Raw genomic sequence first — 20834 nt, 5'->3', positions numbered from 1 at the left:
CCACGTAGAAGAGAACTAACTAACTGGTTGCATTTTTTCAAGTTGGTATTGAAATCTAGAAAGATATCTGTCTATCCTAAACACAGAGAATGGTTGATATGTTTCTTAGAAGGATTTCAGAAATCGCTAGTTAGTATATGGACGATTCCTCCAGACTTCATGTTATTGAAGGATTATAATTAAATTGTACAAAGAAAGTGCTTATATTGACTTGTTCTTTTTCTATTTGATCAATGCTTACTAAATTCTATGGACGTGTCCGATGCACTTCCTTCGTTTAAGCAGAACCGATGGAAGTAAGTGTTCCCAAGGGGAGCATGTAATCATCATCACAAGCGTAGCTAAGAGTAGTTACACAGTAGACTAACACTAATAAGATGATTTGATTAGAGAGCTATGTAAGAAGAATTATTATTTGATGTGGGCCGATCCCGGCGGCACTGCAATGCCGGGCCGACCCGTGACGGGAGTGGAGCGAGCCCCGAACATCCCGTCGGTTTACAAAAATCAGTTTAATATACTGGTCCCGACATGCGGGAACTTTCAGATATTAAGCTGAAAAGAACAGATACTACACTTTGATCTTAGCCAAAAGGCCGAGAAGCGATACCACAGGACACAGGAACAGAGAGGGTCATTGCGAACGAGGAAATCTCACTAGCGCGATTCAATTTCACTTGTAGCTCTCGAGCGCCATCTGGTTATAGCAATAATCATTTCTTTAAGTGTACATACATACATACATACATACATACATACATACATACATTGCTGTATAACTTATTTTGTTTTCTGTTTTAAAGCCTAGTTCTACCAGAACACTGTCCTTAATGATATATACAGCAGGTTCACATTTCGGAGTGATTTAAAATCTTAACAAAAATATGATACGTGCGCTCGATTCTCAGGTCAGTAAGCATCGATCGATCGAAGTGGTTGTATGAATATAATAATAATAATAATATCAACACGGAGAATTAACTACGAAAATGAGTAGACAAAAGAAAACAGGGACACAAAAAAGCCAACATCACGCGGTGTTCCCAGGCGGTCACCCATCCAAGTACTGACCGCGCCCGACGTTGCTTAACTTCGGTGATCGGACGAGAACCGGTGTATTCAACGTGGTATGGACGTTGGCGACAGAACGTCAGTAAACTGTCAACTGAATGTGTCCTAATATTCTTAATATTATATTTTGGTATTCCAATTTTCAATTTCATGTGACACGATTGCACGTATGTAACTGTGCGAGACGGACGGACTTTTTATTAAATCAAATTAAAATTTAAAGAGAGAAAAAAAAAGAAAAAGAAAAAAACAGTGACTACGGTCTTTGTAAGGCAACGGTTGATACATATGTACCTAATAAACCAAATCTGCTAAGACAGGTGGTATACGATTTTCTATAATCTAGTAGAAAACACATCACACCTACACTGATGGACGGATCGAAGAGTACTACTCCTCCCGTCAGATCCTAAAATCTCGACCGAAATAATAGTACCTAGACACATTATTAGCGTCGCTTCCTATTAATTAACCGTGAGGAGGATATAGACACATGTCCCGTTCGATGAATTAATTCCTCAACCTATCCGCCGCATATTCCTGAAGTGAAGAAACTTTTGTAAATCGGACTTTACAGAATTCCGCTCTGTCATATCGTACCACAAAAGGAATGCAATTTTCCAACATACCATCATGGAAGATAGTGAGCACCTATATGAAATAGGAATTCCGCATCTGAATAGATACTCGATTTCATCAAGCCAGTCCGCAGACTAGTCAACATTAGGATTATTGTTTTTTTTCTTATGAACGAAACATTTGACGATGTGTGTTTCTACTCGTATAAGGTGTCTGCGGGTTGAGAGTTCTCTCGTTGGCTTCCGAGACGAATTAAAAGTTATTGGCTTTTTCGCGCAAACATTTTGAGTTATTTTCTTTGTGATATTTTTGCCAGCATCGACGAAACATTACACTTACTCCGCGAAATAAAACAAGCGATTAGAAATCGGCTGAGTAGATTTCATCGGCAAATAAGGTGACGACCATGGCTTCGGTATTCTGGGACTCGAAGGGAGTGTTTTTTGTTTTATTGGCTTTTTACATAATTTCCATCAATGGAACGAAAGTGATGTCCGTGGTCTTTTTCCGTCACCGAATCTGCCTATTTTAGCGTTCTTCGACATCTGTCTCCTCACCAAATTACAAAAATGTACATGCCACCTTTCGTTCATGTTTTTAGGTCTTCCGTTAGAGCTTTTATTTGTATCGTACGTACTTCATGGTCCAGGTCGTCGTTCTGATAGCCGATATGGTAGTATGCCATTCGGTAACAGAGAATTCCCCTAAATAAACTATCTGGGTTGTTGTTGTTATTTTTTTTTTTTTTTTTCAGAAAACAAATAGTGATAGTTATCGAAATCAAGGTCTCCCTTTCTTTATATATATGTACTTATCTGCAGGACATCGATGGGAACGTTTTTGGAACATCGATGGAGCATTTTTATTTTGACGAAAGCAAATCTGCGGCAATCAGTTGTACCTACATTTTTCTCCCAGGCGAAACGAATATAGGACACCGCATTAAATGATAATATGGAACATATCACTAGATGGCGCTCCACAACCGTCGCTTCGTCGTCTAGAACGCGGTAACGAGATTTCCGTCAATACCATGACGACGAAACGGAGACGATCGTCGAACTAAGACCTTACTTCATAGGATCATTTCTATAGTAAGCTCTTCACGAGATCTACACACTACGTGAGATCGTACCAGCCGTGTTGATGAGACGTGGCGCGGCGTCCTGAGCGTGAGGCGGACGACGGTTTCCGGCCGCCAGTCCTCGATGATCGTTCACCTCTCCCACCAGTGGGAGAGGCGTGGGACGCTGTCGCTGTCTGAGCGGTCTTTACAACTTTTATACACAACTCTTATACATTTTCATAATATAATTCATTATGACATAATGAACACAACGCCACGTAGAAGAGAACTAACTAACTGGTTGCATTTTTTCAAGTTGGTATTGAAATCTAGAAAGATATCTGTCTATCCTAAACACAGAGAATGGTTGATATGTTTCTTAGAAGGATTTCAGAAATCGCTAGTTAGTATATGGACGATTCCTCCAGACTTCATGTTATTGAAGGATTATAATTAAATTGTACAAAGAAAGTGCTTATATTGACTTGTTCTTTTTCTATTTGATCAATGCTTACTAAATTCTATGGACGTGTCCGATGCACTTCCTTCGTTTAAGCAGAACCGATGGAAGTAAGTGTTCCCAAGGGGAGCATGTAATCATCATCACAAGCGTAGCTAAGAGTAGTTACACAGTAGACTAACACTAATAAGATGATTTGATTAGAGAGCTATGTAAGAAGAATTATTATTTGATGTGGGCCGATCCCGGCGGCACTGCAATGCCGGGCCGACCCGTGACGGGAGTGGAGCGAGCCCCGAACATCCCGTCGGTTTACAAAAATCAGTTTAATATACTGGTCCCGACATGCGGGAACTTTCAGATATTAAGCTGAAAAGAACAGATACTACACTTTGATCTTAGCCAAAAGGCCGAAAAGCGATACCACAGGACACAGGAACAGAGAGGGTCATTGCGAACGAGGAAATCTCACTAGCGCGATTCAATTTCACTTGTAGCTCTCGAGCGCCATCTGGTTATAGCAATAATCATTTCTTTAAGTGTACATACATACATACATACATACATACATACATTGCTGTATAACTTATTTTGTTTTCTGTTTTAAAGCCTAGTTCTACCAGAACACTGTCCTTAATGATATATACAGCAGGTTCACATTTCGGAGTGATTTAAAATCTTAACAAAAATATGATACGTGCGCTCGATTCTCAGGTCAGTAAGCATCGATCGATCGAAGTGGTTGTATGAATATAATAATAATAATAATATCAACACGGAGAATTAACTACGAAAATGAGTAGACAAAAGAAAACAGGGACACAAAAAAGCCAACATCACGCGGTGTTCCCAGGCGGTCACCCATCCAAGTACTGACCGCGCCCGACGTTGCTTAACTTCGGTGATCGGACGAGAACCGGTGTATTCAACGTGGTATGGACGTTGGCGACAGAACGTCAGTAAACTGTCAACTGAATGTGTCCTAATATTCTTAATATTATATTTTGGTATTCCAATTTTCAATTTCATGTGACACGATTGCACGTATGTAACTGTGCGAGACGGACGGACTTTTTATTAAATCAAATTAAAATTTAAAGAGAGAAAAAAAAAGAAAAAGAAAAAAACAGTGACTACGGTCTTTGTAAGGCAACGGTTGATACATATGTACCTAATAAACCAAATCTGCTAAGACAGGTGGTATACGATTTTCTATAATCTAGTAGAAAACACATCACACCTACACTGATGGACGGATCGAAGAGTACTACTCCTCCCGTCAGATCCTAAAATCTCGACCGAAATAATAGTACCTAGACACATTATTAGCGTCGCTTCCTATTAATTAACCGTGAGGAGGATATAGACACATGTCCCGTTCGATGAATTAATTCCTCAACCTATCCGCCGCATATTCCTGAAGTGAAGAAACTTTTGTAAATCGGACTTTACAGAATTCCGCTCTGTCATATCGTACCACAAAAGGAATGCAATTTTCCAACATACCATCATGGAAGATAGTGAGCACCTATATGAAATAGGAATTCCGCATCTGAATAGATACTCGATTTCATCAAGCCAGTCCGCAGACTAGTCAACATTAGGATTATTGTTTTTTTTCTTATGAACGAAACATTTGACGATGTGTGTTTCTACTCGTATAAGGTGTCTGCGGGTTGAGAGTTCTCTCGTTGGCTTCCGAGACGAATTAAAAGTTATTGGCTTTTTCGCGCAAACATTTTGAGTTATTTTCTTTGTGATATTTTTGCCAGCATCGACGAAACATTACACTTACTCCGCGAAATAAAACAAGCGATTAGAAATCGGCTGAGTAGATTTCATCGGCAAATAAGGTGACGACCATGGCTTCGGTATTCTGGGACTCGAAGGGAGTGTTTTTTGTTTTATTGGCTTTTTACATAATTTCCATCAATGGAACGAAAGTGATGTCCGTGGTCTTTTTCCGTCACCGAATCTGCCTATTTTAGCGTTCTTCGACATCTGTCTCCTCACCAAATTACAAAAATGTACATGCCACCTTTCGTTCATGTTTTTAGGTCTTCCGTTAGAGCTTTTATATGTATCGTACGTACTTCATGGTCCAGGTCGTCGTTCTGATAGCCGATATGGTAGTATGCCATTCGGTAACAGAGAATTCCCCTAAATAAACTATCTGGGTTGTTGTTGTTATTTTTTTTTTTTTTTTTTTCAGGAAACAAATAGTGATAGTTATCGAAATCAAGGTCTCCCTTTCTTTATATATATGTACTTATCTGCAGGACATCGATGGGAACGTTTTTGGAACATCGATGGAGCATTTTTATTTTGACGAAAGCAAATCTGCGGCAATCAGTTGTACCTACATTTTTCTCCCAGGCGAAACGAATATAGGACACCGCATTAAATGATAATATGGAACATATCACTAGATGGCGCTCCACAACCGTCGCTTCGTCGTCTAGAACGCGGTAACGAGATTTCCGTCAATACCATGACGACGAAACGGAGACGATCGTCGAACTAAGACCTTACTTCATAGGATCATTTCTATAGTAAGCTCTTCACGAGATCTACACACTACGTGAGATCGTACCAGCCGTGTTGATGAGACGTGGCGCGGCGTCCTGAGCGTGAGGCGGACGACGGCTTCCGGCCGCCAGTCCTCGATGATCGTTCACCTCTCCCACCAGTGGGAGAGGCGTGGGACGCTGTCGCTGTCTGAGCGGTCTTTACAACTTTTATACACAACTCTTATACATTTTCATAATATAATTCATTATGACATAATGAACACAACGCCACGTAGAAGAGAACTAACTAACTGGTTGCATTTTTTCAAGTTGGTATTGAAATCTAGAAAGATATCTGTCTATCCTAAACACAGAGAATGGTTGATATGTTTCTTAGAAGGATTTCAGAAATCGCTAGTTAGTATATGGACGATTCCTCCAGACTTCATGTTATTGAAGGATTATAATTAAATTGTACAAAGAAAGTGCTTATATTGACTTGTTCTTTTTCTATTTGATCAATGCTTACTAAATTCTATGGACGTGTCCGATGCACTTCCTTCGTTTAAGCAGAACCGATGGAAGTAAGTGTTCCCAAGGGGAGCATGTAATCATCATCACAAGCGTAGCTAAGAGTAGTTACACAGTAGACTAACACTAAGAAGATGATTTGATTAGAGAGCTATGTAAGAAGAATTATTATTTGCTGTGGGCCGATCCCGGCGGCACTGCAATGCCGGGCCGACCCGTGACGGGAGTGGAGCGAGCCCCGAACATCCCGTCGGTTTACAAAAATCAGTTTAATATACTGGTCCCGACATGCGGGAACTTTCAGATATTAAGCTGAAAAGAACAGATACTACACTTTGATCTTAGCCAAAAGGCCGAGAAGCGATACCACAGGACACAGGAACAGAGAGGGTCATTGCGAACGAGGAAATCTCACTAGCGCGATTCAATTTCACTTGTAGCTCTCGAGCGCCATCTGGTTATAGCAATAATCATTTCTTTAAGTGTACATACATACATACATACATACATACATACATACATTGCTGTATAACTTATTTTGTTTTCTGTTTTAAAGCCTAGTTCTACCAGAACACTGTCCTTAATGATATATACAGCAGGTTCACATTTCGGAGTGATTTAAAATCTTAACAAAAATATGATACGTGCGCTCGATTCTCAGGTCAGTAAGCATCGATCGATCGAAGTGGTTGTATGAATATAATAATAATAATAATATCAACACGGAGAATTAACTACGAAAATGAGTAGACAAAAGAAAACAGGGACACAAAAAAGCCAACATCACGCGGTGTTCCCAGGCGGTCACCCATCCAAGTACTGACCGCGCCCGACGTTGCTTAACTTCGGTGATCGGACGAGAACCGGTGTATTCAACGTGGTATGGACGTTGGCGACAGAACGTCAGTAAACTGTCAACTGAATGTGTCCTAATATTCTTAATATTATATTTTGGTATTCCAATTTTCAATTTCATGTGACACGATTGCACGTATGTAACTGTGCGAGACGGACGGACTTTTTATTAAATCAAATTAAAATTTAAAGAGAGAAAAAAAAAGAAAAAGAAAAAAACAGTGACTACGGTCTTTGTAAGGCAACGGTTGATACATATGTACCTAATAAACCAAATCTGCTAAGACAGGTGGTATACGATTTTCTATAATCTAGTAGAAAACACATCACACCTACACTGATGGACGGATCGAAGAGTACTACTCCTCCCGTCAGATCCTAAAATCTCGACCGAAATAATAGTACCTAGACACATTATTAGCGTCGCTTCCTATTAATTAACCGTGAGGAGGATATAGACACATGTCCCGTTCGATGAATTAATTCCTCAACCTATCCGCCGCATATTCCTGAAGTGAAGAAACTTTTGTAAATCGGACTTTACAGAATTCCGCTCTGTCATATCGTACCACAAAAGGAATGCAATTTTCCAACATACCATCATGGAAGATAGTGAGCACCTATATGAAATAGGAATTCCGCATCTGAATAGATACTCGATTTCATCAAGCCAGTCCGCAGACTAGTCAACATTAGGATTATTGTTTTTTTTCTTATGAACGAAACATTTGACGATGTGTGTTTCTACTCGTATAAGGTGTCTGCGGGTTGAGAGTTCTCTCGTTGGCTTCCGAGACGAATTAAAAGTTATTGGCTTTTTCGCGCAAACATTTTGAGTTATTTTCTTTGTGATATTTTTGCCAGCATCGACGAAACATTACACTTACTCCGCGAAATAAAACAAGCGATTAGAAATCGGCTGAGTAGATTTCATCGGCAAATAAGGTGACGACCATGGCTTCGGTATTCTGGGACTCGAAGGGAGTGTTTTTTGTTTTATTGGCTTTTTACATAATTTCCATCAATGGAACGAAAGTGATGTCCGTGGTCTTTTTCCGTCACCGAATCTGCCTATTTTAGCGTTCTTCGACATCTGTCTCCTCACCAAATTACAAAAATGTACATGCCACCTTTCGTTCATGTTTTTAGGTCTTCCGTTAGAGCTTTTATATGTATCGTACGTACTTCATGGTCCAGGTCGTCGTTCTGATAGCCGATATGGTAGTATGCCATTCGGTAACAGAGAATTCCCCTAAATAAACTATCTGGGTTGTTGTTGTTATTTTTTTTTTTTTTTTTTCAGGAAACAAATAGTGATAGTTATCGAAATCAAGGTCTCCCTTTCTTTATATATATGTACTTATCTGCAGGACATCGATGGGAACGTTTTTGGAACATCGATGGAGCATTTTTATTTTGACGAAAGCAAATCTGCGGCAATCAGTTGTACCTACATTTTTCTCCCAGGCGAAACGAATATAGGACACCGCATTAAATGATAATATGGAACATATCACTAGATGGCGCTCCACAACCGTCGCTTCGTCGTCTAGAACGCGGTAACGAGATTTCCGTCAATACCATGACGACGAAACGGAGACGATCGTCGAACTAAGACCTTACTTCATAGGATCATTTCTATAGTAAGCTCTTCACGAGATCTACACACTACGTGAGATCGTACCAGCCGTGTTGATGAGACGTGGCGCGGCGTCCTGAGCGTGAGGCGGACGACGGCTTCCGGCCGCCAGTCCTCGATGATCGTTCACCTCTCCCACCAGTGGGAGAGGCGTGGGACGCTGTCGCTGTCTGAGCGGTCTTTACAACTTTTATACACAACTCTTATACATTTTCATAATATAATTCATTATGACATAATGAACACAACGCCACGTAGAAGAGAACTAACTAACTGGTTGCATTTTTTCAAGTTGGTATTGAAATCTAGAAAGATATCTGTCTATCCTAAACACAGAGAATGGTTGATATGTTTCTTAGAAGGATTTCAGAAATCGCTAGTTAGTATATGGACGATTCCTCCAGACTTCATGTTATTGAAGGATTATAATTAAATTGTACAAAGAAAGTGCTTATATTGACTTGTTCTTTTTCTATTTGATCAATGCTTACTAAATTCTATGGACGTGTCCGATGCACTTCCTTCGTTTAAGCAGAACCGATGGAAGTAAGTGTTCCCAAGGGGAGCATGTAATCATCATCACAAGCGTAGCTAAGAGTAGTTACACAGTAGACTAACACTAAGAAGATGATTTGATTAGAGAGCTATGTAAGAAGAATTATTATTTGCTGTGGGCCGATCCCGGCGGCACTGCAATGCCGGGCCGACCCGTGACGGGAGTGGAGCGAGCCCCGAACATCCCGTCGGTTTACAAAAATCAGTTTAATATACTGGTCCCGACATGCGGGAACTTTCAGATATTAAGCTGAAAAGAACAGATACTACACTTTGATCTTAGCCAAAAGGCCGAGAAGCGATACCACAGGACACAGGAACAGAGAGGGTCATTGCGAACGAGGAAATCTCACTAGCGCGATTCAATTTCACTTGTAGCTCTCGAGCGCCATCTGGTTATAGCAATAATCATTTCTTTAAGTGTACATACATACATACATACATACATACATACATACATTGCTGTATAACTTATTTTGTTTTCTGTTTTAAAGCCTAGTTCTACCAGAACACTGTCCTTAATGATATATACAGCAGGTTCACATTTCGGAGTGATTTAAAATCTTAACAAAAATATGATACGTGCGCTCGATTCTCAGGTCAGTAAGCATCGATCGATCGAAGTGGTTGTATGAATATATAATAATAATAATATCAACACGGAGAATTAACTACGAAAATGAGTAGACAAAAGAAAACAGGGACACAAAAAAGCCAACATCACGCGGTGTTCCCAGGCGGTCACCCATCCAAGTACTGACCGCGCCCGACGTTGCTTAACTTCGGTGATCGGACGAGAACCGGTGTATTCAACGTGGTATGGACGTTGGCGACAGAACGTCAGTAAACTGTCAACTGAATGTGTCCTAATATTCTTAATATTATATTTTGGTATTCCAATTTTCAATTTCATGTGACACGATTGCACGTATGTAACTGTGCGAGACGGACGGACTTTTTATTAAATCAAATTAAAATTTAAAGAGAGAAAAAAAAAAGAAAAAGAAAAAAACAGTGACTACGGTCTTTGTAAGGCAACGGTTGATACATATGTACCTAATAAACCAAATCTGCTAAGACAGGTGGTATACGATTTTCTATAATCTAGTAGAAAACACATCACACCTACACTGATGGACGGATCGAAGAGTACTACTCCTCCCGTCAGATCCTAAAATCTCGACCGAAATAATAGTACCTAGACACATTATTAGCGTCGCTTCCTATTAATTAACCGTGAGGAGGATATAGACACATGTCCCGTTCGATGAATTAATTCCTCAACCTATCCGCCGCATATTCCTGAAGTGAAGAAACTTTTGTAAAACGGACTTTACAGAATTCCGCTCTGTCTTATCGTACCACAAAAGGAATGCAATTTTCCAACATACCATCATGGAGGATAGTGAGCACCTATATGAAATAGGAATCCCGCATCTGAATAGATGACTCGATTTAATCAAGCCAGTCCGCAGACTAGTCAACATTAGGATTATTGTTTTTTTTCTTATGAACGAAACAGTTGACGATGTGTGTTTCTACTCGTACAAGGTGTCTGAGGGTTGAGAGTTCTCTCGTTGGCTTCCGAGTCGAATTAAAAGTTATTGGCTTTTTCGCGCAAACATTTTGAGTTATTTTCTTTGTGATATTTTTGCCAGCATCGACGAAACATTACACTTACTCCGCGAAATAAAACAAGCGATTAGAAATCGGCTGAGTAGATTTTATCGGCAAATAAGGTGACGACCATGGCTTCGGTATTCTGGGACTCGAAGGGCCTGTTTTTTGTTTTATTGGCTTTTTACATAATTTCCATCAATGGAACGAAAGTGATGTCCGTGGTCTTTTTCCGTCACCGAATCTGCCTATTTTAGCGTTCTTCGACATCTGTCTCCTCACCAAATTACAAAAATGTACATGCCACCTTTCGTTCATGTTTTTTAGGTCTTCCGTTATATAGCTTTTATATGTATCCGTACATACTTCATGGTCCAGGTCGTCGTTCTGATAGCCGATACGGTAGTATGCCATTCGGTAACAGAGAATTCCACTAAATTAACTTTCTGGTTTGTTTTACTTTTTTTTCAGAAAACAAATAGTGATAGTTTTCGAAATCAAGGTCTCCCTTTCTTTATATATATGTACTAATCTGCAGGACATCGATGGGAACGTTTAAATGGGTCATTTTTATTTTGACGAAAGCAAATCTGCGGCAATCAGTTGTACCTACACTTTTCTCCCAGGCGAAACGAATATAGGACACCGCATTAAATGATAATATGGAACATATCACTAGATGGCGCTCCACGACCGTCGCTTCGTCGTCTAGAACGCGGTAACGAGATTTCCGTCAATACCATGACGACGAAACGGAGACGATCGTCGAACTAAGACCTTACTTCATAGGATCATTTCTATAGTAAGCTCTTCACGAGATCTACACACTACGTGAGATCGTACCAGCCGTGTTGATGAGACGTGGCGCGGCGTCCTGAGCGTGAGGCGGACGACGGCTTCCGGCCGCCAGTCCTCGATGATCGTTCACCTCTCCCACCAGTGGGGGAGGCGTGGGACGCTGTCGCTGTCTGAGCGGTCTTTACAACTTTTATATACACTTTTATACACAACTCTTATACATTTTCATAATATAATTCATTATGACATAATGAACACAACGCCATGTACAAGAGAACTAACTACATGGTTGCATTTTTTCAAGTTGGTATTGAAATCTAGAAAGATATCTGTCTATCCTAAACACAGAGGATGGTTGATATGTTTCTTAGAAGGATTTCAGATATCGCTAGTAGTGTATGGACGATTCCTCCAGACTTTATGCTATTGAAGAATTACAATTAAATTGTACAACTTAAGTGCTTATATGACTTGTTCTTTTTCTATTTGATCAATGCTTACTAAATTCTATGGACGTGTCCGATGCACTTCCTTTAAGCAGAACCGATGGAAATAAGTGATCACAAGGGGAGCATGTAATGATCATCACAGGCGTAGCTAAAAGTAGTTACACAGTATACTGACACTGAGAAGATGTTTTGATTAGAGGGCTATGTAAGAGAAGAGGGTATGCATGTTGAATAATTATTTGATGTGGGCCGATCCCGGCGGCACTGCAATGCCGGGCCGACCCGTGACGGGAGTGGAGCGAGCCCCGAACATCCCGTCGGTTTACAAAAATCAGTTTAATATACTGGTCCCGACATGCGGGAACTTTCAGATATTAAGCTGAAAAGAACAGATACTACACTTTGATCTTAGCCAAAAGGCCGAGAAGCGATACCACAGGACACTCGAACAGAGAGGGTCATTGCGAACGAGGAAATCTCACTAGCGCGATTCAATTTCACTTGTAGCTCTCGAGCGCCATCTGGTTATAGCAATAATCATTTCTTTAAGTGTACATACATACATACATACATACATACATACATTGCTGTATAACTTATTTTGTTTTCTGTTTTAAAGCCTAGTTCTATCAGAACACTGTCCTAAATGACATATACAGCAGGTTCACATTTCGGAGTGATTTAAAATCTTAACAAAAATATGATACGTGCTTACTGACCGGAGAATCGAGCATTCTCCGGTCAGTGAGCATCGATCGATCGAAGTGGTTGTATGAATATAATAATAATAATAATAATAAACGGAGAATTAATAACGAAAATGAGTAGACAAAAGAAAACAGGGACACAAAAAAGCCAACATCACGCGGTGTTCCCAGGCGGTCACCCATCCAAGTACTGACCGCGCCCGACGTTGCTTAACTTCGGTGATCGGACGAGAACCGGTGTATTCAACGTGGTATGGACGTTGGCGACAGAACGTCAGTAAACTGTCAACTGAATGTGCCCTAATGTTCTTAATCTTATATTTTGGTATTGTAATTTTTCTATTTCATGTGATATGATTGCACGTAGCTGTTGGATGTCATTAATTTTTGTTCCTATTTCGTTTTTTGAAATTTAAAATCCTGTTAATAGTTTCAAATATAAACAATTTTTTTAAAATACCTGGTTTTGTCAGTAACGTTATTCAATGTATTCTTGATCTTAATGTTATGGATAGATAAGATAAATTTTTGCCATCTAGATTCAGGAGACGAAAATTATCTCACCGATGCTATACAGAGTGTTCTAACAGTTAATACAAGGTAAAGCGTTAGATGGCGCATTAGGGCAGTGTTTAAGTAAACATTATATTTGGTGAAGAGATCATATATGTTAACAAATAATCAGAGAGTAAAGTGGAAATAAGAGGATAATTTAATCAGTTAATGTAGCATTTAACTATTAAAAAACTTTGTCTACTAATAATTATCTAACTTACAATGGAATAATATTGCTAAGTTAAAGCATAACTTACGTATAATAGACAGCAGCCATTCTCTTCTACAGGCCAAGTGATATGATGCAGGGCAGAGCGTGCATTCACGGAGCCTCTCATTGTCCCCGCAAACCAGACACCATGATATATGAACTGTTATCACCGGCGGAGAGGCTGAGAAAATCTTCTAAAATAATAGAAAAGAATCAGTTTAGGTTTACCAATATTTTTAACGGCTTATTTATAACTAATACTAACTCACCAAGTTGTCGGATGTTTCTTTGCTATCAATTTGCTTGTGAACAAAGTTATATCTCCAGCACTGATGCAAGTAATTCTCTATTTCTTTCTCCGTCATAATGTTCTTGATGACCATATCGAACTTATCCTCGGTACTGGCATCTATATTATGCATATAGTATAATATATCATCATTGCTTTCTCTGTCAAGACATAACTCATCGTAAAACTGATCAAATATCTGCTCCTTGCCGAGTCTAACAAATTCTTTGAAAGCATTTTCATACTTCCCTTGCTTGAGTGGTTTTTGACGGCTTTCATAGGACACATTCAGATCTGGTTCTTTGGATTTTGATGGTTTCACATTAATAGGTAGTATGTGTTCCTCAATAATCTTCCTCTGAAAGAATATAATTTAATATATCAAAGAAAAATTTTTATTTTACTTATTTGGTGTTGAAGGTCAACTTAAATGCAGAATATGTTGATAATAATTATATTTAAAATATTTTTAGGTGAAATTATTTAATACCTTCCTAGAGCTGGTTTTCACTGCGGGCTTAGCGGCTGGTGTTTTATATGAAGGTCCGTAGTAGGGTCTGGATCGTTCAGCCAGGTGCATACAAGTATATGGGAGCCACAACCTCTGCCTGTTGCGGAGTATTTCAACGTGATAGCACAGCTCATCTGTCACTTGAACCCCACCGTCACATGATGAGATGCCTAGAACTTTAAAGAACGTTAGCATAACATTACACAGCAGCAGACTATAACAAAAATATACGCAATAGCTAGCCAAATAACAAAGTTATTTTGACCTTGGTTTGTTTTAACTATTCCAAAATATATTTAAGATACGTTGTCAGCTGTAATATCTTAAAATACGCGTAATATAAGTACCTTTATCATCATGAAACAATCCATCTTCATTCTTCACAACTTGGACTTTAGCGTACACTTTTTTGCAAATCCTGGCCAGAGCTACGTCTCCTAATTTCCAGTGGTAAATTCCTGTATGGGTAGATTCGGTCATCTCGCTCGGTATCAACAAATAGTCCGCGGTATAGTTAACAGGTTTATCGTAAGCAGATTTTTAAAAAACAGTTACTTTAATAGTAACAAACAAATACAACTTACTAGTACTTCTCGAAGCTTTAAAAACGTCCATACTCGGAAATAAGTGACTTACTCTTAATGCTTTTTTAAAAGAGTAATTCTTTATCAACAGCACTAAAATCTCCCAAATATAAAACTATTAATTATAATCGTGTTTATCAACGCAATTAACAAAGTTAATTATAAATAGAAATATTTTTTGTTTTCTCAGTTCAGACTACTCGACACTAGATGGACCTAACAACTGTCCCGTATTTGAAATATCAGGAAATATCTCAATAACTTGAACGAAATAAAGAATTATATATATTTTGTTGAGGACAATATAATAATATTCATACGAAAAGGCAGCCCGTTGGACGGTTTTTTCATAGAATTTTCTAAGTATTTTACTATTACAATGTCTGCCAGAAGAGGGCAGCACTAGTCAGAATCGAAATTCGTAACGAACTTCACTGTCAACTTATTTTTAAAAATTTAACAAACGTTGAATATGTCAAATGCACTACACACGTTTTTATTCAATTTGTGTAGTACATTTACACTGCGGATGTGTTCATTAATTGAAAAACTATTATCGGATTCGTCTCGCATTAATATGTATTTTTAAGGTAACGAATCATTTTAAATGACTATTATAATAAATCAGACATAAACTCAGAATAGATATATAAAATGTTCATTTATATTTAGTGATGATGACCTACAGTTTATATATAACAACAAATACGTGACTATAGGCATATTGACTTGTTGGAGAATAGAATATAAGAAATTTTCTTACTGCTGTATTTAGTTTACTAATAATATTAAAAGAAACATTCTTTATATGTCGCGATATATTTTAAGTGTTCTATTGATATCAATTATATTTCATGGCTACTATCACTAGCTTGTCGCCTCGGCTCTGCCCGCGTTTTTGTCTCCCTTCGAAGTTTTTTGAACTATTTAATACAATTTTAATGATATCTTACCGAAGTTCAGCCGTTACAACGTTACTATCTAACTTATCATATTAGGTTCTCATACACGTATCTCATTTTCTCTCATTTTCATGGAGGTTCCAATTTCAAAAAGAGGAAGTTTTCAACTCGTCAGTAAAATTTCATTTGTGGTTTTTGTTGTATCTATTTGTTATAGATATCGTTTCTATGAGTTTCAGTAAGTTTATTAGTTGAGCATCACGAATCATTTTCATCCCAAGGACCACCATCACCAATGTACTGGTTTTATTCTATGTAATCTATAATTATTTCTTCGTACTGGAGATTGATGAAGGACTAAGGAATATGAATTCATCAAAGGCTCGAACGTAAGTGATTTCAGTAATAGTCAATAGCTAATTATTTAAATTTTTATAATAACAATAATATATATAAAAGTATTAAAATTTTAAACATATGTAGGTAGTTAGTGTAATTATTATTTTTTTGTTTTGTAATAAATTTATTTTTCGCGTGTATATAAGCAATTCAAATAATGTGAATAAATGATTAAAATCAATTTTAATTTAGAATATATGTAGATAATAATGAAAATAAAATAGGTATATATATTTTATAATAAATAAATATATCCTACTAATTATTAATTATAATCGCTAAAGTTGGTGAGGATGTATGTATTAATTGAAATAAAACTAAAAGGTATTTTCTGACTATTTGGAAATGATTTTCATCTCGTCTGACCGTGATCACGGTTGCTGCGAAGTAATCTAACCTGGAGTAAGTTGTTAATAATATAAAATATATCATCATCATCATCACAGCCTATATTGGTCCACTGCTGGACATAGGCCTCTCCAATTGCACGCCACTGAGATCTATTTTCGCTTACTCGCATCCAGCTCCTGCCTATTTTATTTATAAAATATATATACACGCATAGTAGGTAAATCCGAAAAATACTCGTTCTATTTCAATGAATACTCGCTAGAGTCTTAGACATTATTATATGTCTGTTGTTTCTGTTTCACGCAAAACCTATTTGTAGTATTTTTATAAAGCTAACAAAAATTTAGCTTAGACAAGGGTATGACACGTAAGATATAATTTACAACGAAATTCCGTGTAGTTACGACGGAATCCAGATGTAACAGTTGTATTGTGTACGAAGTCGCGTCGCACGGACTATAGAGGTCGCTACTGGTTACTTGACCGTCTGCCGTTTTAACTGACTCACTAAATAGCACACTTAGCCTAAATCCGGACACTGGCTAAAATTTACTAGCTAATAAAATAAGTTTACATATAAGTTTGTTAATTAGCTAGTATATTTATACACTAAAGTTTAAAAAACATTCTATTTTATATATATGGACATCTGACTCTTGTATAATAATAGTAAATATACGATAATAAAATGAAAAACAACGATATCTGTGCACTTGACTCTATTGCTATTGGTATTGTATCGTCGTAACAAGATCAAAATCTGTTAGTATGCTGTAATCTTTAGCTACATATATATCTAAGAGCACTTACCATCTGATTGGTAGATCTCGTGCGAGGCGTGGTCTCCGCAGCATCCAATGATCACTCACAGCACGCCCGGCGAAGGGGATAGAAATCTCCGCGGATGATATAGTATGGATTAGATATTTCGGCAGTTTCGTAGGTATTTTTGAATATAACCTATAAAAATATATTACATTCACAATATATTGTAAACAGTATCTTAACATTCGAATAATTAGCATATTTTAATGTTTTTATGTATTATTTATAATGAACACTTGCGATTAGCTATTGTACTGAAATGATCAAATAGTTTTATACTTTTTTGACAATTCCCGCTCATGACGTTTATCTATTCGCGCCAAAAAAAATTTCTTTTTTTATTTTTAAGCTTTAATGGCAAATGACTTCGTCATTCATCCAACCTACGTCTTAAATAATCTAAATTATGGCTATGATACAATAACACTTTAGAGAAAAAGCTTTTTAATAACAGGGGCAAAAAAATTATGAAAACAAAAGAACTTGTAAGTTAAGTAGATATTAAATATGAAACCTAATTAAAAACTTAAGTTTTGATGAGGATTATATTAAATATACGATATTAAATGATGGTGAGTAGATCATTACTAGATTTATCACTTATTATATTTTTATAAAAAAAATCAACAAAGCCTGTACAGATTTTATTGTAGCGATAAAATAATTTTTGTTTTTTTTTTCTTATACGGAATCTAAACAGAATTAGTTTCATTTGTTTTCGGTCTTAACAGATTAAAAATACTATCGTAATCATATTTACACAGTTCGATATCGTATCGTAACGCGGATCGTTTGTTATAAAGGTTCCAAGTTAAGGTGCGTCCTCGATACAGTGAAAGCGGCAGATGTTGGCAACAAAATTATATGTTGCGTTGACATAGACTTATTACCGGTGGGATACTTTCTATGACAGATTATAAATATAGTCCAGTGTAGCAAACAGGTATAAGGTGGTTTTATTTTTATATAGATAAAGTAGAAAAGTTTCAAGTATATTAATAGAAGATGATATTAGAATATGAACAATATGAATTCATTGCTTTTTAAATGCGTACTACAAAAAAAGAACTTTTTGATTTTGTATTGGAAATAGATTAAATTGAAGTATTGAAACGATTATGCGTACATAAAACATATTAAATCAAAATTTTAATCAAATTTAAGTATAGAAACTCTTTGTTTAATAATTTGATAATGAATATATGAGTTAAGTTTTTTGTAACCTCTTTTGCGAAACTGAAAGTGCACTTTTAATGTTGGTAATTGGAATAAATTTTTTCCATTACTCCAATTGAATTAGTGGATTTTTGGCTTCTTTGGTCCTTTCAGTTAGAAGATTAATCATAAGTAGGTAGCTATCGGATAGGCTTGGAATATATGTTCAGAAAAAACAGTTTGTTTGTAAGCCGAAATTGCTATTATTACAAATATATATTCTCTCACCTGGTGACGCTGACAAAGCCACGGGGCTGACAGCAATCTATATTACATATTTATAGAAACACCACATTATTCAATCGTTGCACCAAAAAGAGACATTTTTTAAGTACTTACAATAAAATATTAATATAATTTTACATTTGTCTGTTTTGAACTTGAATGCTATATGAAAAGATTGAAAAATAGAGAAAGGTGTATAAAATAAATGCGTAAACTTACTCGGTCCGACTTAGACCTTCCTGTTTTTTATAAGAGTAATTTTTTTATTTACTTTTTGGATGCAAAAAACACATTATCAACGTTAAAGTTCAGGATAAGTTAACTAAATGACATTAGACTTTTTTAATCTATGCACTTAAGAGGACTCAAACCGGTGTTAAACCGACTGTTTCAAAGTTTTTATTTGCATATTAATTAGTATATTATACCTATGTACGTAGTTATACATTTTTAAACTAAATAGTAATAAATTTAAAGTCTTCCAAGCGATTTCTTCTGGATTGTTCTGTTCAACAAATGCGGAGGCAAAAGTCTAAATCAGAGTTTGCACATATAAATGTCACAGATAAACGAATGTGACAGTGAGTTCAGTCTCATAAGATAGTGGATGCATAACAGAGAAATCTTTAAAATTTTAGTCCCAAATCGTGTGAAAAACAACAAAAGGGCAGACAATGAAAGTAAAGAACTAAATCTGCTTATTAAATCGTAATGAATACCGAACAGGTCAACGTAAAGTGGTCCGATTCCGATGGCTGTCGTGCCAAAGAAATAAAATGCGATATGGAGTAGTTTTTTATATTCAGTTAGTACTGAATTTAAAAGCGTTGTAACCGGTGGAAGTGTCAGTGGAGACAATCAATGGAAGACAATCAACCGTTTTTAGTAGCTCGTGCCTGAACCATCCTGTACTGTCGAGGACGGAAGTGGTACAAAAAAAACATGATCTCTTTATATTTTGTTGTAAATAAATGACCTTAAAAATAATATGAGTCCAGTAAATTTATTCCAGTTTTTATATGAGATTAAAACTATTTCATTTTAACCTTAACCATAATATTATTGATATATAAAAATCATACCAACTTGATTATAATTTATGTTATACGATATCTTATATATTTTTATGATAAACACTTTCCTCCCGACTGTACATCTATTGTCAGCATCTGTTGTTGTTGTTTTTTTTTCTTTATAGCGTTTCGTAAATTCCGTTTTTACTCAATTCTTGAGCTGGTTATGCCAGATGAACTCTTGACAGAATCAAAACAATGGCGGTGAAAACTACAGGTCGTTTTTGACCTTATTATATCTTTGTATGACAGCAGTAACATTTCAATATAGAATTTTATCTGAAAAGGATATGCAAAAATTGAACAGAGTTGATCAAAGAAATTTTTGAATTTTAGAGTTTAAGAAAAGATAAATCATGTTAATTTTATATTTTAAACTTGTATTAAATTATAGCTTTTTAAAACATTTTTTGTTATGTTTAAATATTGCTTCTTTTTTTTCCTTTTTGAGTTTTTGTCACGTCATTGTATTTACATATTAAGTAAACCTTTAAGTGTTTATATGCTTTCTAATAAGGACCAAAATTGATTTTTTTTCCTATTAATTTATTAATTAAAGATGATCTGTAATAGTTACTGTCCGACAATTTTAAATTTCTAGTAGTCGCAAATGCATAAAACTAAAAGTTGCCTATATGTTATCCAGCGTTATATGTATTTTTATGAAAAAATTCATCAAACATTGTTTAGTTTTTTGTCTTTTATATATATATATATATATATATATATATATATATATGTATATATATATATTGATAATGTCATATATATAATTTTTTTCTCATATCTCGCACTTTCACTAACAAAAATGTACAATTTCAATTCTACAATCTACATGTACGTCCTTATGACGGTAT

At 36.5% G+C, this 20834-nt stretch overlaps 1 protein-coding gene and 14 non-coding genes across 15 annotated transcripts in view; 4 read left to right on the top strand and 11 right to left on the bottom strand.

Moving 5' to 3' along the window:
* Positions 1 to 14883, bottom strand: part of LOC116774859 (uncharacterized) — a 32365-nt gene extending 17482 nt beyond the window's left edge. The window contains exons 1-4 of the mRNA XM_061524686.1: positions 14751 to 14883; positions 14383 to 14579; positions 13873 to 14250; positions 13650 to 13797 (exon numbers count right to left, since the gene is read on the bottom strand). Coding sequence (XP_061380670.1) covers positions 13650 to 13797; positions 13873 to 14250; positions 14383 to 14579; positions 14751 to 14883 — 856 coding nt within the window. The remainder of the gene's footprint in view (positions 1 to 13649; positions 13798 to 13872; positions 14251 to 14382; positions 14580 to 14750) is intronic.
* Positions 416 to 608, bottom strand: LOC133319597 (U2 spliceosomal RNA). Its single transcript, XR_009753149.1, has one exon. It is a non-coding gene; the product is annotated as a U2 spliceosomal RNA (small nuclear RNA).
* LOC133319646 (5S ribosomal RNA) lies at positions 1023 to 1141 on the bottom strand. Its single transcript, XR_009753197.1, has one exon. It is a non-coding gene; the product is annotated as a 5S ribosomal RNA (ribosomal RNA).
* LOC133319610 (small nucleolar RNA U3) lies at positions 2715 to 2919 on the top strand. The gene has a single exon (XR_009753162.1). It is a non-coding gene; the product is annotated as a small nucleolar RNA U3 (small nucleolar RNA).
* LOC133319603 (U2 spliceosomal RNA) lies at positions 3406 to 3598 on the bottom strand. The gene has a single exon (XR_009753155.1). It is a non-coding gene; the product is annotated as a U2 spliceosomal RNA (small nuclear RNA).
* LOC133319635 (5S ribosomal RNA) lies at positions 4005 to 4123 on the bottom strand. The gene has a single exon (XR_009753186.1). It is a non-coding gene; the product is annotated as a 5S ribosomal RNA (ribosomal RNA).
* Positions 5699 to 5903, top strand: LOC116777202 (small nucleolar RNA U3). The gene has a single exon (XR_004354024.1). It is a non-coding gene; the product is annotated as a small nucleolar RNA U3 (small nucleolar RNA).
* On the bottom strand, positions 6390 to 6582 carry LOC116771023 (U2 spliceosomal RNA). The gene has a single exon (XR_004353572.2). It is a non-coding gene; the product is annotated as a U2 spliceosomal RNA (small nuclear RNA).
* LOC116777263 (5S ribosomal RNA) lies at positions 6993 to 7111 on the bottom strand. The gene has a single exon (XR_004354039.1). It is a non-coding gene; the product is annotated as a 5S ribosomal RNA (ribosomal RNA).
* LOC116777225 (small nucleolar RNA U3) lies at positions 8686 to 8890 on the top strand. The gene has a single exon (XR_004354032.2). It is a non-coding gene; the product is annotated as a small nucleolar RNA U3 (small nucleolar RNA).
* LOC116777169 (U2 spliceosomal RNA) lies at positions 9377 to 9569 on the bottom strand. The gene has a single exon (XR_004354017.2). It is a non-coding gene; the product is annotated as a U2 spliceosomal RNA (small nuclear RNA).
* LOC133319614 (5S ribosomal RNA) lies at positions 9979 to 10097 on the bottom strand. Its single transcript, XR_009753165.1, has one exon. It is a non-coding gene; the product is annotated as a 5S ribosomal RNA (ribosomal RNA).
* LOC116777221 (small nucleolar RNA U3) lies at positions 11656 to 11860 on the top strand. The gene has a single exon (XR_004354030.1). It is a non-coding gene; the product is annotated as a small nucleolar RNA U3 (small nucleolar RNA).
* On the bottom strand, positions 12370 to 12562 carry LOC116775466 (U2 spliceosomal RNA). The gene has a single exon (XR_004353832.2). It is a non-coding gene; the product is annotated as a U2 spliceosomal RNA (small nuclear RNA).
* On the bottom strand, positions 12984 to 13102 carry LOC116775472 (5S ribosomal RNA). The gene has a single exon (XR_004353837.1). It is a non-coding gene; the product is annotated as a 5S ribosomal RNA (ribosomal RNA).
* Positions 14884 to 20834: the final 5951 nt, after the last annotated feature.

The sequence above is a fragment of the Danaus plexippus genome, chromosome 25, assembly GCF_018135715.1.
Source record: "Danaus plexippus chromosome 25, MEX_DaPlex, whole genome shotgun sequence".
In the NCBI taxonomy this organism is placed as follows: domain Eukaryota; kingdom Metazoa; phylum Arthropoda; class Insecta; order Lepidoptera; family Nymphalidae; genus Danaus; species Danaus plexippus.
The sequence above is the reverse complement of the archived record's forward strand: the minus strand, read 5'-3'. Positions and strand labels throughout refer to the sequence as shown.